The following is a 12,899-nucleotide window of genomic DNA, read 5'->3' as shown; positions in this document are numbered from 1 at the left end:
GAGGATTTACCAGGTATACTGGAAGTGAAGGAATAGAATACATATTAAGCAGCGGAGGCGGGACGCACACTTCACAACTCGAGACACTGAAAATGGAGACGTGGCCCCACTTATGTGGCTCTCTCCGTTTAATTCAAAAATAGCCAAACACAATTACTCAGCTATTTTTGGACTCCTAGAAGTGAATAGGGAGAGACACACAAACGTGGCCACTTTGACCGTGAGCTGGTGCCCCGTTTAAGATAAGAGGGTCCTAGAGATGGGACAAGCCCTTTAAGGACCAGAGTGCTGGGGCCAAAAATGACACTTTTTGCACATTTTGGGACCAAATAGATCCAACAGAGGCAGAGTCATTGCCTTAATTCTATGCAGGCCACATAAAAGATGATTGAAGAAGAGGTTATAAGGTTGTTCCCATCATCTCAGGGTCCTGAAATGCACCTGACCTGCTCCTAATAGACAGCAGGAGCTCTAAAAAGAGGTTGGTAGGGACATCGGGATGTCGGGATGTAGGGACCCCCCCCCCCCCCCCCCCTCAAATGGTGCACGTTAACCTCTGTTCTTATAAGTTTTTATATTTTAACACAAATTATTACCTATGCAATTCAATTTATAACTAGGTCTGATGCACACAACTGTATTTTTGCTCTGTATTGCATTTTTTGGCAGATTGAATGTGGACCTATTCATTTCCATGGGGGCGCAAAAGGACAAGGATAGGACATTTCTACAGGAATAAAAAATAAATAAAATGGCGGCATGCAGGCAGTCGGGATCAGTGTTTAGCGGACCACAAAACGCGGTCGTGCTCATGAGGTCTAAGCGGTAGTGTGCAGCATTACCTGATGAGGTCGCACTGCCAGACTTCACCCTCCGGAGAGAAGCTGCTAACTCCTTCCCTGTACAGGAGGCCATGCTGTTCAGTGAGGGCCCACACCACGTTATTTCTGGCTGTGATCTGAGACAATGGGCACGGGCAGTCAACTTTAACGGCTCTGGCACACGGGCGATCCACACTGAGACCTGGTATAAAAATAAAAAAAACACGTAGAGGGTCATTTATGACCAAATCTACGCCGCTTTTTGGTGCATATTTGGCGCAAATTTTGTCTCAAAGGTGATTTGAGACTTATTCCCCTTCTACGCCACGTACACCAGTTCTAAGGTAAAAAAAAAAAGAGGGGCATAGCGTGGGAGGAGAAGGCGGCGGGCTGGCAGGACCGTCTCATTTTTAATTTTCGATGCTAGTTTTTGGTGTAGAGCCAGCAAGGAAGTTGGCGTAGATTTAAGGCGGTTGTATGCCGGCAGTGGATGCGGCTAAGTTATGTCGAGGCCGGTGCTTCTGCATAACTTAGGCGCATCACGCCTTAGAGCAGGGTTATTAACGCCGGTCTGAATAAATGACCGCAGTAGTATTTAAGTAATACAATAGCGTTGACATGATGGAGACCAGCACCATCATCACAGATAATACAGCAGAAAGTACCTATATACCTGTCTGTATGTACAAGTCTCCATTCGTTCTGATAATCCAGGCAGTGTCGTCACTCAGAGCTACAAATGAGGCCTGAGGGAGCGCCTCGTACCAGTGTCTTTTCCCTTTAATGGTCACTTTCCCACAAGCGAAGGCCTTGTCCGTCTTCTGCTCGATCTTCCACAGCAGGTTTCCTACGCGCAGAAATGATTGCGCAATGTTATCAAACTGCTTGCCCAATATATGACAAATACTTGTCATATGTTAGGCAACTGCTATTCATGCAATGCAGACAGACATTTTTTACTGCAGGCGTGAAACCCGCACTCGGATTACATTGGCATTATTAATTATCTTCGTTCTAAGTGTAATGCAGACAGTGGGGATGGACCAACCTGAAGGCGACACTGCCACCTGCTGGACAGAGTCTTCAAACCTCTGCCATCGCAGGCCGGCTCCGGGCAGAGAACTGCAGTACAGGGACCCCTTGTAGTCCAGACACCAGACGTACTTCTCAGACACGACTAAGCTTAGGATGCCACTAGCGGGTCCTGAGTAAACCATCCAGCTCTCCGCCAGCTAAAAAAGAGGCCACAGAAATAGGTTATACAATAGATAAAAATGGAGGAAAATCACTTTGAGGAGGGGACTGAGGCAATAACGAAAACTTAAAATCAAAATCACCGCCTTCAGGATGAAATGACTAAACACCCACTTAAAGGGGTTCTCCGGTATTTTGATACCCTGCCGATCAGCTGTTTCTCTGGAAGTAGGCACTGGATCTACATTACAATGGTTACTGCGATGTTGCTCCTGTTCACCATCTCAAATAGCTGATTGGTGGGGGGTGCGGAGTATCTGACCCTGGCCAATCGGATACTGGTATTAATGGGAGTCGCCAGGATCGTGGACTATTACCTACAGTAATACACGAGTAGTACTGCACCTAAGAAGTCCAGATCTCTGTATTTCATTTTCCCACTGCCCCCTGTCGGCGTTTAGAGAGGTGCCTATCTGGACTGCTGTGCACATGAACGCTCTCCATTGTGTCAGACGGCGGATTTCAGCACAGCTTTGAGCACCGACAGTGGGAAACGAGGGTCAGTAGGAAAACAAATGTCAATCTGGACTCCTTTTGTGCACTACTACTCATATTGCTGCAGATAATAATCCAGAAGCAAGGTTGACTTTAAAATATTGAAAATCCCTTTAAGGCAGCGACTTTTTGGGGCCTTAAGGAAGCGGCATTTCTTTTCAATCCTCGCTGCTTTCTAATTAGCATAACTATTTTGCTATCAGCATAGCCACATGAAGGCTTGTGTTTGCAGATAATTTGTATATTTTTAATGGTATCATTTCAGGCTACATGAAAGGGGGAGGGGGGGGGGGGTAACTATCTCTCCTTAGGGAGAGAGCGCCTTAATCAGCGCGAGGAGACTTATAGGCCGTACACGCTCCTCTGGAATTCTGGGAGGGAAGGGATGCAAATGAGCTCTTAACAAGCTCCGCCTCTAATGCCACCTGATGTCAGGCAGCTATCCTAGAAGTCAATGTTCAGCTCTTTAACTAAGCCTTGTGACATGACTTGGATATTAAATAAGCCAGCATCTCATCTGCAGACAGCTGTTTGGGGGCGATTGCCCCTCATCAGTGCAGAGCAGAGAGTACTGGCTTGCTGAGGCCTGCCAGGGTTAGGGGGGGTACCATCTCTCCTTAGGGCGAGAGCACCTTAAAGGCATTGAACAACTTTAATTTTATGTGGAGGGCAATTTAATGAATGAGGCATTGCAAATGTATGGAGTAGTAGGAATCTCTAAGAAACCAGAGGTATATGGCGGTATAAGGTTCCCACAGAAGTCTATGGGTGCCCCATTACTGATCCATGCAACTCAGAATATGACTATGTACATGAGGACTTAGAAGCGTATTCCATAAATGCCTGTTTAAATCTCTCACCTATCAAGAGTATGTTGGTCCCGGGACCCCTCCCCATATGCATGCGGGGCTCTCCTCTGAAGTCTACAATCCTGCACCCATCAGGTCTTTCTGCCATGGCTGTGGTAATCTTGGGATAAACCCATACAACAAAGTTTATTCTCGATCTGGACAGTTCCAAAAAAATATTGACTGTATATACCGTATTTTTCGCCCGATAAAACGCAGTTTTTCCCCCAAAGTGGGGGGGGGGGGGTGGAATGTCACTGCATCTTATGGGCTGAACACTAATGAGCGCTTCCATTAGTACCGTAGGCTCTATACTCCCTGCTTCCTGGTCCTCGGCTGTTGGCTGGCACTCTGATCTCACGCTGTGCACGTTGGGTCACAGCACAGCCATGGCAGGAAGAAGAAGGGCGCACGTTCATGATTGGGAGCAGCGGCGGCCAGACCAAGAGAGGTAAAAAAAAATAATATTTTTTTGCTCTCTGGCATGGGGGGCTCATTTAAGGTCTTATTAACATTGGGGGTCTGATTAAGGGTCTTGCTAACAGTGGGGTCTGATTGGTGCTGTGAGCCGAGGTCTGATTAAAATTGGGGGGGGGGGAGGGAGGGGGGGGGAGTTATTGCTGGCCTGATCTGAGGTCTAACGAAAAATATTTTTTCTTATTGTCCTCCTCTAAAACCTAGGTGCATCCTATAGGCTGGTGCGTCAGAGCAAAAAATACTATAATGCCCACCTACCTGTTCCGATTTCAGTAGACTGCCTTCTTCCTGCATGGAACGTGACAGCTCTTGGGATACGACCATCTCTCCCACGCTGACATCAGAGGAAGAGTGTGGTATCCTGTGACCATAGATATCTTCATCATCACTGGACCCCAAGGAATGCTCGTAGTCAGGTCTATAATTGTCCTTAGGTATAGAGTAGGCATTTTGACAGACATTCTCCCCAATAGAACTTGAGGGTATATGGCACTGGGCATTTGACGCTTCTTGCTCTTCATAGATTTCATCCTTGTTACTGTCGAGGGATTTAGTCTCCGTCGAGTCACTGCTCAAGTGTGAGCCCACCTGTAACTCCACACTTTGCCGTCCTGAGCTAGTGACATCCTGCGTCTCCTCTGTGGGACATTTCTGGGTAGCATCACCTGGTCCGTCTGCTGCCGCCGGGTCAGAGCAGTGATTTACAGGCAATGTGCGAGTGTCAGATGACGGGATGGAGACTCCGTCAGGCCCTGTGGCTTCGCTATTCTTCATGCTTCCATTAGAGTCTTTGTCTTCTTCCCCATGGTAGGAATTGCTCTCGCTCTCCATATCAGGAGCTGGAGATTCAGAAGTGTGGGTTGTACTGAAGACGCCTGAAGTGTTGTCATCACCGTGAAACTTGCCGCTGACCAGACTCTCCTGAGAGCTGAAATGCTCCGCACTGCCACTGGTTAAGCCCATCGTGGTGGAGGAAAAGTAAGAGTTTAAAGAGAGAGGACTGTCTACGCTCGGCGTGCTCTCAAGAGAGCCGATGTGACTCCTGGAACAGTTTTCTGAAGGACAAAATTGAAGAAAAACAGAAGAGTAAAAAAAACTGTATAATTTACCATTTCCTTCTTTTATAATTTTCCTCTTTTTAGGGTACAAACTTAATGATAAAAATCTATATTTAAAGTTTTTTAACTCTAGTAAATTTATATGTTGGGCAAAAATTGTGATAGAGACATTGGAATTTGTGGTTCTCAATGTCCACAAGAATGTAGAAATAGGGGGCAGATGAGACGTTTAAAAAGTGGCAAATTATGATGCACGTGTAGTAAGAAGCGTTAATGTGAACCTTTTTATAGGCGCTGTATACAGGAGCGGTATTGGTAACAAAAGGATTTATTTTATTCCAAGTCAACGCGTTTCAAGGGCGTACAGCCCTCTTCATCAGGACAATACAATAGAAATGGTTACAATATTGCTTTTTTTAACACCAATAATCACCCCAATTGATTATATACCAAAAAAAAAACATTCAATAGGTTCAGCAACCTACAAAAAGAGGTGTTTACTGGATGTACCAATTAGATGCTCTCGCACCACACGGTCTGAATGAGATTAGTGAAGCCATCCTCTAGGACAGGGATGCTCAACCTGCGGCCCTCCAGCTGTTGTAAAACTACAACTCCCATCATGCCCTGCTGTGTAGCCATGCAAATATTTAGTCCCTTTCCCTCATAGCCTGTACACAGTAATAGGGGTACCATACATATTTTCCCCCCCAAATTTTTTAATCATTATTTTATTTCCATGCACTATTTATTATACATACCAAAGCATATATTTTTACTATTTTTACATGTTTTTTTTTAATGGTAACCTCCTGCCATCCTGAGATACTTTACATCGATCCTACCAATCTCAATGGGACCGTTCTTTAACCATGAATTTGAGGTCTTATTTAGAAATATTGGGTACATTCAATTGTTTGATTTGAAATGAGTTTAGGTCAAAGAGCAAATCTATGAGGAACGAACCACTCGCTATGTCACCGTGTAAAGAATGATGTCACAGTGTAAAGAATGATGTCACATTGTAAAGAATGATGTCACATTGTAAAGAATGATGTCACATTGTAAAGAATGATGTCACATTGTAAAGAATGATGTCACATTGTAAAGAATGATGTCACATTGTAAAGAATGATGTAAAGTGACAGTCCCCATACACAACCACCTGGTTCTACCTCTATCTCGCTGTTAGGGCTCATTCAGACGGCCGTATGCTGTCCGCAAAAATACTGAATGCTATCCGTTTTTTTTGCGCAAAAAAAATGAAACATGTCCTATACTTGTCCGTGAAAATCAGGACATGGCCCCATTGAAGTCTATGGGTCCGCAAAAATACTGAATGCTATCCGTTTTTTTGCAGATCCGTTTTTTTTGCGGATCCGCAAAAAAACGGATAGCATTCAGTATTTTTGCGGACAGCATACGGCCGTCTGAATGAGCCCTTAATGTGATTAGGGGGCTCCGTCCGTGTTTCCTCAGCGGTATGGCCTCCCCCTAACACCATAAGCCAATTGGGAACAGTTATATGAGGACACGCTCATTCATTCAGATTACGCATATCTGGAAGTATCCGCGGACAGTGGCGACCATACGGCTATATTTGACTTGGAGCATACACAGAGGAACTGCTCCCCGGGGCGCCCGACTATGTGCGATATAAATGTAACACGTTGTGTGGAGCAAAACACCCTGTAACACAATAAGCCGAATGAGCCTGTAACAAAATATAGTAGCGCTTCTCATTCCCCCGTCATACGCGCACAGCAGGCGGTACTGCACCGGCTGTCACTCCAACATGTACCGGCTGTTTGCGCGCCAAAACATTGTGTTAAAAAAAAAAAAAAAAGAGAAGAGCAATATTGTAACCATTTCTATAGTATTATTGTCCTGATGAAGAGGGCTGTACGCCCTTGAAATGCATCGACTTGGAATAAAACAAATCCTTTTTTCACCAATACTTACTTGGTATCAAGTCTCCTGTACACAGAGTCTATAAAAAGGTTCACACGGATTTCACCATCCCGACGACAGTTCCTGTGGAACGGGCAAGAACCTTTGCAGCAGTACAGGCATCCCGCACGCTGGACGGGTAAATACCAGCAATGCGAAGCAAAGTAGTTGTGACTCCCCACAACTCTATATGGTAAGCGCAACTGTGACTATACTGTGATTTAATATAAAACAGTAACACACATGAGGCGCTGCCTCCGGTTCTATTTTTCTTTTAAATTATGATGCTCACCACAATCTGTGAATTTTCACTTTTCAAAAGTAGAGAAAAAGTGGGTAGGATATCAGGAGGGACTTTGAATTTCTGGTGCATGGACTGCTGGAAGATGCGCCAAATGTATTAAGAGGCCGGCCTGGCATTCCTTCCAATGCCACTCTCTGGTACTGGTGTGAGGATAAGGCACTGATCACATCATGCTTCTTCTACACACCTGGCTTATGAACAGAGGACATAAGCCGAATGTATCCATAGGTCGTCCCCAGTCACCCGACAGAGGTCATTTTGAGAAAGTTATTCTGGGCAATGTCGGGTTGGTAGGGATTAAAGACACCGGCTGACCTGTTACATGTGCACTTGGCAGCTGAAGGAATCCGTGTTGGTCCCATGTTCATGTGTCCACATTGCTGAGAAAAACGAGGTTTTTGCAAAACTTACCAGTAAAATCTCTTTCTCGCTCTCCATTGTGGGACACAGAGACCGTGGGTATAGCTATGTCCTCTAGGAGGCGTTGACACTAGTAAAAGCTGTTAGCTCCCCCCCTGGCAGCTATACCCCCTCCAGCCTGGAGAGAGAGCTTCAGTTTGTGAGAAGCAGTAGGAGAAGCAAGTAAACCAACGAAAAAACATGGAACAGCCACAATGCCAAGAACCGAACCAGGTTCTAACCAGCAACAGCCACAACTGTGGCCGAACAACAATACTGGGCGGGTGCTGTGTCCCCCAATGAAGAGCGAGAAAGAGATTTTACAGGTAAGTTTTACAAAAATCTAGTTTTCTCGCCCATATTCATTGGGGGACACAGAGACCGTGGGACGTCCTAGAGCAGTCCACAAGGAGGCAAAACCACAGACCCATGGAGTAAGCGCCCCTGCAGATAACTAAGAACTGCCGCCTGCAAGACCAAGTGGTCCAAAGGCAGCGCCCGCCGAAGCATAAGCATGCATCTGGCAAACCCTTGTGAATGTGCGCAAGGAGGACAGTAGCCGCCCTGCACAAAAGCGCGGCTGAACTTTGAATCCTCCGAGCCCAAGAGCGCCACCGCTCTGGTGGAGTGAGCCGTGACACAGAAGGGCGGGACCCTGCCCCGGGTGCAGTACGCTTAAGCAAATGTAGATGTGCAATTGCCCCCTGGAGGCCGCCAATGCCTTGCGAGGACCCTCCGTGATGATAAAAAAAAAACAACTGGAGGCTGACAAATTGTCAGAGCCCTGACAACGTCCAAATGATCTAACTCCCGTTCCCTAGGGGGTGAAGGGGAGAGACACAGTGATGGAAGGACAGTTTCTTCATTGAAATGGAACTCAGAGACCACCGTCGGAGAAAGGAATGAACGGGCCGGGGAACCGCTTATCCCTGTTAGAACCAGAAGGTTCTCTGCAAGAGAGCGCCCCAACCCGGACACCCATCTGATGGATGTGATAGCCACAAGAAAAAAACACCCTCCAGAACCGTCTCCCGCAAGGGTTCAAGGGGAGAATTCCGGAGCGCTGAAAGGACTAAGGTCAGATCCCAAGGCGGTAAAGGAGGACGGTATGGAGGAACCGCATTTGCCCAGGAAACAACACATTGGCTAGGTAAAAGTCTAGACGATATGAGAATCACCGGCGGTGGAGTTCCGTCAACAACCGTGTATTAACGGAGTAGCAACACTGCTTGACAGGAAATTTCGAACAGACCAAGACGAGAGAAAAAAAAGCCTTGAAGAGGAAGAAAAGGGGTGTTCCGTTCCAGAAACGAAACTCCATCAACAGTCGTGACAGCACCCTTGCTCAGCCTGGCGTGGCGAGTCTCGTAGTCTAGCCACGGAACGTGCAGTAAAAAGGCATGACTACATCGGACTGACATGGCAGTCACTAGTCAAGTCTTGAGAGGCAGTTGTAGATACGGGTAGGAGTTGGAAAAAACGTCACAGCCCAACAGTCGTTCCGGAACAGGACTTGGAAGAAAAAAAAAAAAAACACAGAACCAATACCCTGCATCCACATAGATGAGGGGAAGTAGTAACGTAGGAGCTACCAAGGTTTGCGGAGTGGCCGTGAACCCTGAGCCAGAAAAGGAAAAGAAAATCGGAAGAAAAAAATGACAAGGCGAAGTCCATTCCCCATCTGAGACTAGCACTACACCGAAGTAGCCACCGGATGATAGTGGCGGTACCACACTCCGCCTAAAGAGGCAGGACCGAATCTAGCGATAGAAGAATTCGTCACCTGACGGAGGAGCCGTGTAGGAGGAGCCAGAGTATGTAATGGCTACTCCAGGACCCATACTTCACCAGGGAAGGGCGTTAGACAGGAACAACCGCCAAGCCAACGTCAGGGTAGAACCCCTACCTGAGGGAATGACCCACTGCAGCGACTGCGAACACTAGTATCAGCGTCAAAAATCTGCATCAGCGGAGGAGAACGCGCTGCAATGCTAAACCAGGGTGCCAGCACCACTACTTCCCATATCAAAAATGGTGGATAGGGAATATCGAGTCAGTGTAACACTCGACTTGCTGAAACGTAAATCACAACATTATGTGCCATGGTGTAAGCACTACATATTGTTGAAGACCCATATTGGAGAGAGGTTGCCATACTCCTCCCCTAAAACGGCACCAAGGACAAGACAACGTGGAAACAGCCACAGTATCCCTGGCGGCACCGAAATACCATTAGAAGAAGAATACAGGGCACCAGCGTGTATCGATACTCGCTACGCTCCACTTGTAAAAGAGGCCAAGACAACTATAACCGTGGCGTAGTTGAAGTGCAACATCCAAGATGTGTACTCATTCCCCACGGTAGTGGATCAGTCGTGGAAAGGGCAATGCTGCAATTATCCCACCATTTAAAGGGGGTAATGCTTATGGCAAGCACTACACTAGTGGTAGTGCAAATACTCCATCATGAGGGTGGTGATGCAGTAATGCATCTAGCAGGAACTGAATCCAAGTAGAGAGTACGGAAAGGGCAAGGCATAAGGAGAGTCCCGTATCCATACCCCACCTACGTAAAGGGGTAATACATACAGTAAACACTGAACCAGGGACACTGCCATAGCGCCACCTATGCAAGAGGCTAATGCCTACCATAAGTACTGTCCCCAGTGGGAAAACAGTTCACCCACCTCATAAAAGGGGAAACACCTACTGCCGGCACTGAAACCGTGCTAGGGCGGTTAGACCCCAATAGAGGAAGGTAACAACCAAGGGAGTACTGCATCCAGTAGTAGTGCAAATACTCCGCCTGAGGAAGGAGGTAATGCATACGACAAGTACTGCCGTCTCCTCGGACGCCATCTTGGAAGCTCGCACCGGAATCACGGCAGAGATCGAACCACTGATCCACCATTGGATTATGCCGGCGGTGCATATCCCAATAAACGACCCAGGAGGGTGATTGGAAAGATCCGGAGATCCACCATTGGATTGCGCAGGCAGCAGCTTTATCAACCAAACTGACCCCGGAGGGTGATTGGGAAGGTCCGGATGTACACAGTCGGATTGCGCAGGTGGTGCCTATCAACCAAACGACCCCGGAGGGTGAGTGGGAAGGTCCGTATGTACACCGTTGGATTGCGCAGGCAGCGCATGGCAACCATATAACCAACCCTGTGTCAGCTTCAGGAAAAGGCTGACCAGGAAGGGTTAACTGCCTGAGGACCGAGGGCGGGCTCTGCGAGCTACAGGGGGAGGGGAAGGCAAGGCGGGAAGAATTTGCCAGATTAGTGGTGTCCGGAGCCAAGCTGGCGTTCGGTTCCTGGAGCGTTGCGCACTTAGGCGCCCGCTTCCAGGGATGAATATCACAGGGGAGCAGAAGTTATAAACGACCCCTGTGTCAGTGTTAGTAGTGCAGGCACTCTGCGTCCGTTCCCCACACCCGACCAAAGCGGTGCGCACGGAGCCCGCTGTGTAATATAATAGCGCCTGCGGGGAGCTGGCCATTAACCCCTTTATGTGCCCGAATATAAACGTCACAGAGGGGGAGGGAAGAAAGACTGTTGGAGCTGGGCTAGTGATAAATGAAGCCCTTGTCTGGCCAAAGAGGGAGCCTTTTTCGTAGAACCCTTTAATAGGAAGGGGAGGGAGGGGGTTAACATACTCACCTATCTTCCGCCTCTTCTCTTCACCCTCCCTAAGTGGGCCCATAAGGTACCTTTTTCCAGCAGGGTCACCTCCTCAGCAGCTGGTACCGGAGTGGCAGGAGTCTGGTATGGCGGGAGGGTCTTCTTTGGCGGACCTAGGTGACCCCTTGGCTGGCGGGATGCAGGGGAGCGAGGCTGCCCTGGTCCACCTCGTCTTCTGTGGGGGAGGCAGCAGTGCGGATGACCGGCACTGGCGCAACTCGACCCTGGGAGAACAGGGAGGCGAGACGTCCACTGTTTTCCCATCTGAAAAAGAAGGAAAAAAATTAAACTAAAATAAAAAATATTCTGGAGCTTCCCGGCAGAACGGGGAGGTCTTGCCTCCTATTGACACTAGAAAAAACTGAAGCTCCCTCTCCAGGCTGGAGGGGGTATAGCTGCCAGGGGAGGAGCTAACAGCTTTTACTAGTGTCAACGCCTCCTAGAGGACATAGCTATACCCACGGTCTCTGTGTCCCCCAATGAAAATGGGCGAGAAAATTATGTTTCAATATATGCAAATTAGTTTCTAGGAGCAACGGGGGCGTTTCTGTTACTCTGCTCTGCCAAACCCTCTCTACTTCGATTGCCAGGGCCAGGCAGTGTATATGTAATCTCACCTGGCCCTGTCAAAGAGCAGGGGTGCGGCAGTTGCAGAGAGAGTAGAGCCTCTAGGTGTAACGGCAACGCCCCCATTGCTCCGAGAGGCTCATTTAAATACATTAAAACATAATTTTTCTCTGCATGGCGGGCACATATGAACATGGGACCAACACAGACGCCTTCAGCTGCCAAGCGCACATGTAACAGGTCAGCCGATGTCATAGGGACAAATCTGCTGACAGATGCCCTTTAACATGTACAGGAAAGGGTAGCCTGCAGTATGCATTTTTTCTAACATTGTGGCCTTTGGGTTATGAACGTTGAGTTTTTAGTAAACGGTGTTGTATTAATGGCAGCAATAAACCCTCCCAGCCTTGATCATACACAAAATGGCAATAGATATCCATAGGTTGATAACAGCAGTCTAATCTTATGTGCAGGGGACGGCTGGCTTTTAACCTGGAGATAAGAGAAGCCACAGCTGCCTGATAAACACTTAACCCATTCCCACTGAGCAGACAGTTCACCCGCCCCATATACAGACATGCGATTACCTTGACGCTTCTTTTTCTTCTTCTTCACCTTTATGGACTTCACCACCAGTTCCTGGTCGAAGTCCTCATTGCTGATGATGCTGAACCTCTGCGAGGAGGAGCGCCGCTCCCGGACTCCGCTGTCAGACGAGTTCTGATCGGCATCGTTCACGCTGTACCCGCTGTCTGTAGAGATGCGGCCCCGTTCTGGAAGCACCACTGGGAGGGAACCACTTCTGACTCTGGGCTCCAGTGCTTGCTCTTCATCGCCTTCCTCCAGCTCCAGGGGACACAGCTGGATCCGCTCAGTTCTCAGGGACTGACCAGGGGGGGCCTGCTCTTCTTCAATGTTTGATATGGAGCCATTCTGGGCCTTTTTTTCCAGTGAGGTATGTTTCGCTGGAATCCGAAAAGGGCTATGTAGCACGGCTGTTACAAAGAGATGCAAATCACGAGATTAAAAGGTTATGAGAA

The 12,899-nt window shown here is 47.9% G+C and overlaps 1 protein-coding gene across 1 annotated transcript in view; it reads right to left on the bottom strand.

Moving 5' to 3' along the window:
- TECPR2 (tectonin beta-propeller repeat containing 2) overlaps window positions 1-12,899 on the bottom strand; it is a 53,421-nt gene that overhangs the window by 28,265 nt on the left and 12,257 nt on the right. The window contains exons 8-12 of the mRNA XM_040411168.1: window positions 12,447-12,854; window positions 4,154-4,950; window positions 1,870-2,053; window positions 1,495-1,668; window positions 843-1,023 (exon numbers count right to left, since the gene is read on the bottom strand). Of these exons, the coding sequence (XP_040267102.1) occupies window positions 843-1,023; window positions 1,495-1,668; window positions 1,870-2,053; window positions 4,154-4,950; window positions 12,447-12,854 (1,744 nt within the window). The remainder of the gene's footprint in view (window positions 1-842; window positions 1,024-1,494; window positions 1,669-1,869; window positions 2,054-4,153; window positions 4,951-12,446; window positions 12,855-12,899) is intronic.

The sequence above is a fragment of the Bufo bufo genome, chromosome 11, assembly GCF_905171765.1.
Source record: "Bufo bufo chromosome 11, aBufBuf1.1, whole genome shotgun sequence".
Lineage (NCBI taxonomy): Eukaryota > Metazoa > Chordata > Amphibia > Anura > Bufonidae > Bufo > Bufo bufo.
The sequence above is the reverse complement of the archived record's forward strand: the minus strand, read 5'-3'. Positions and strand labels throughout refer to the sequence as shown.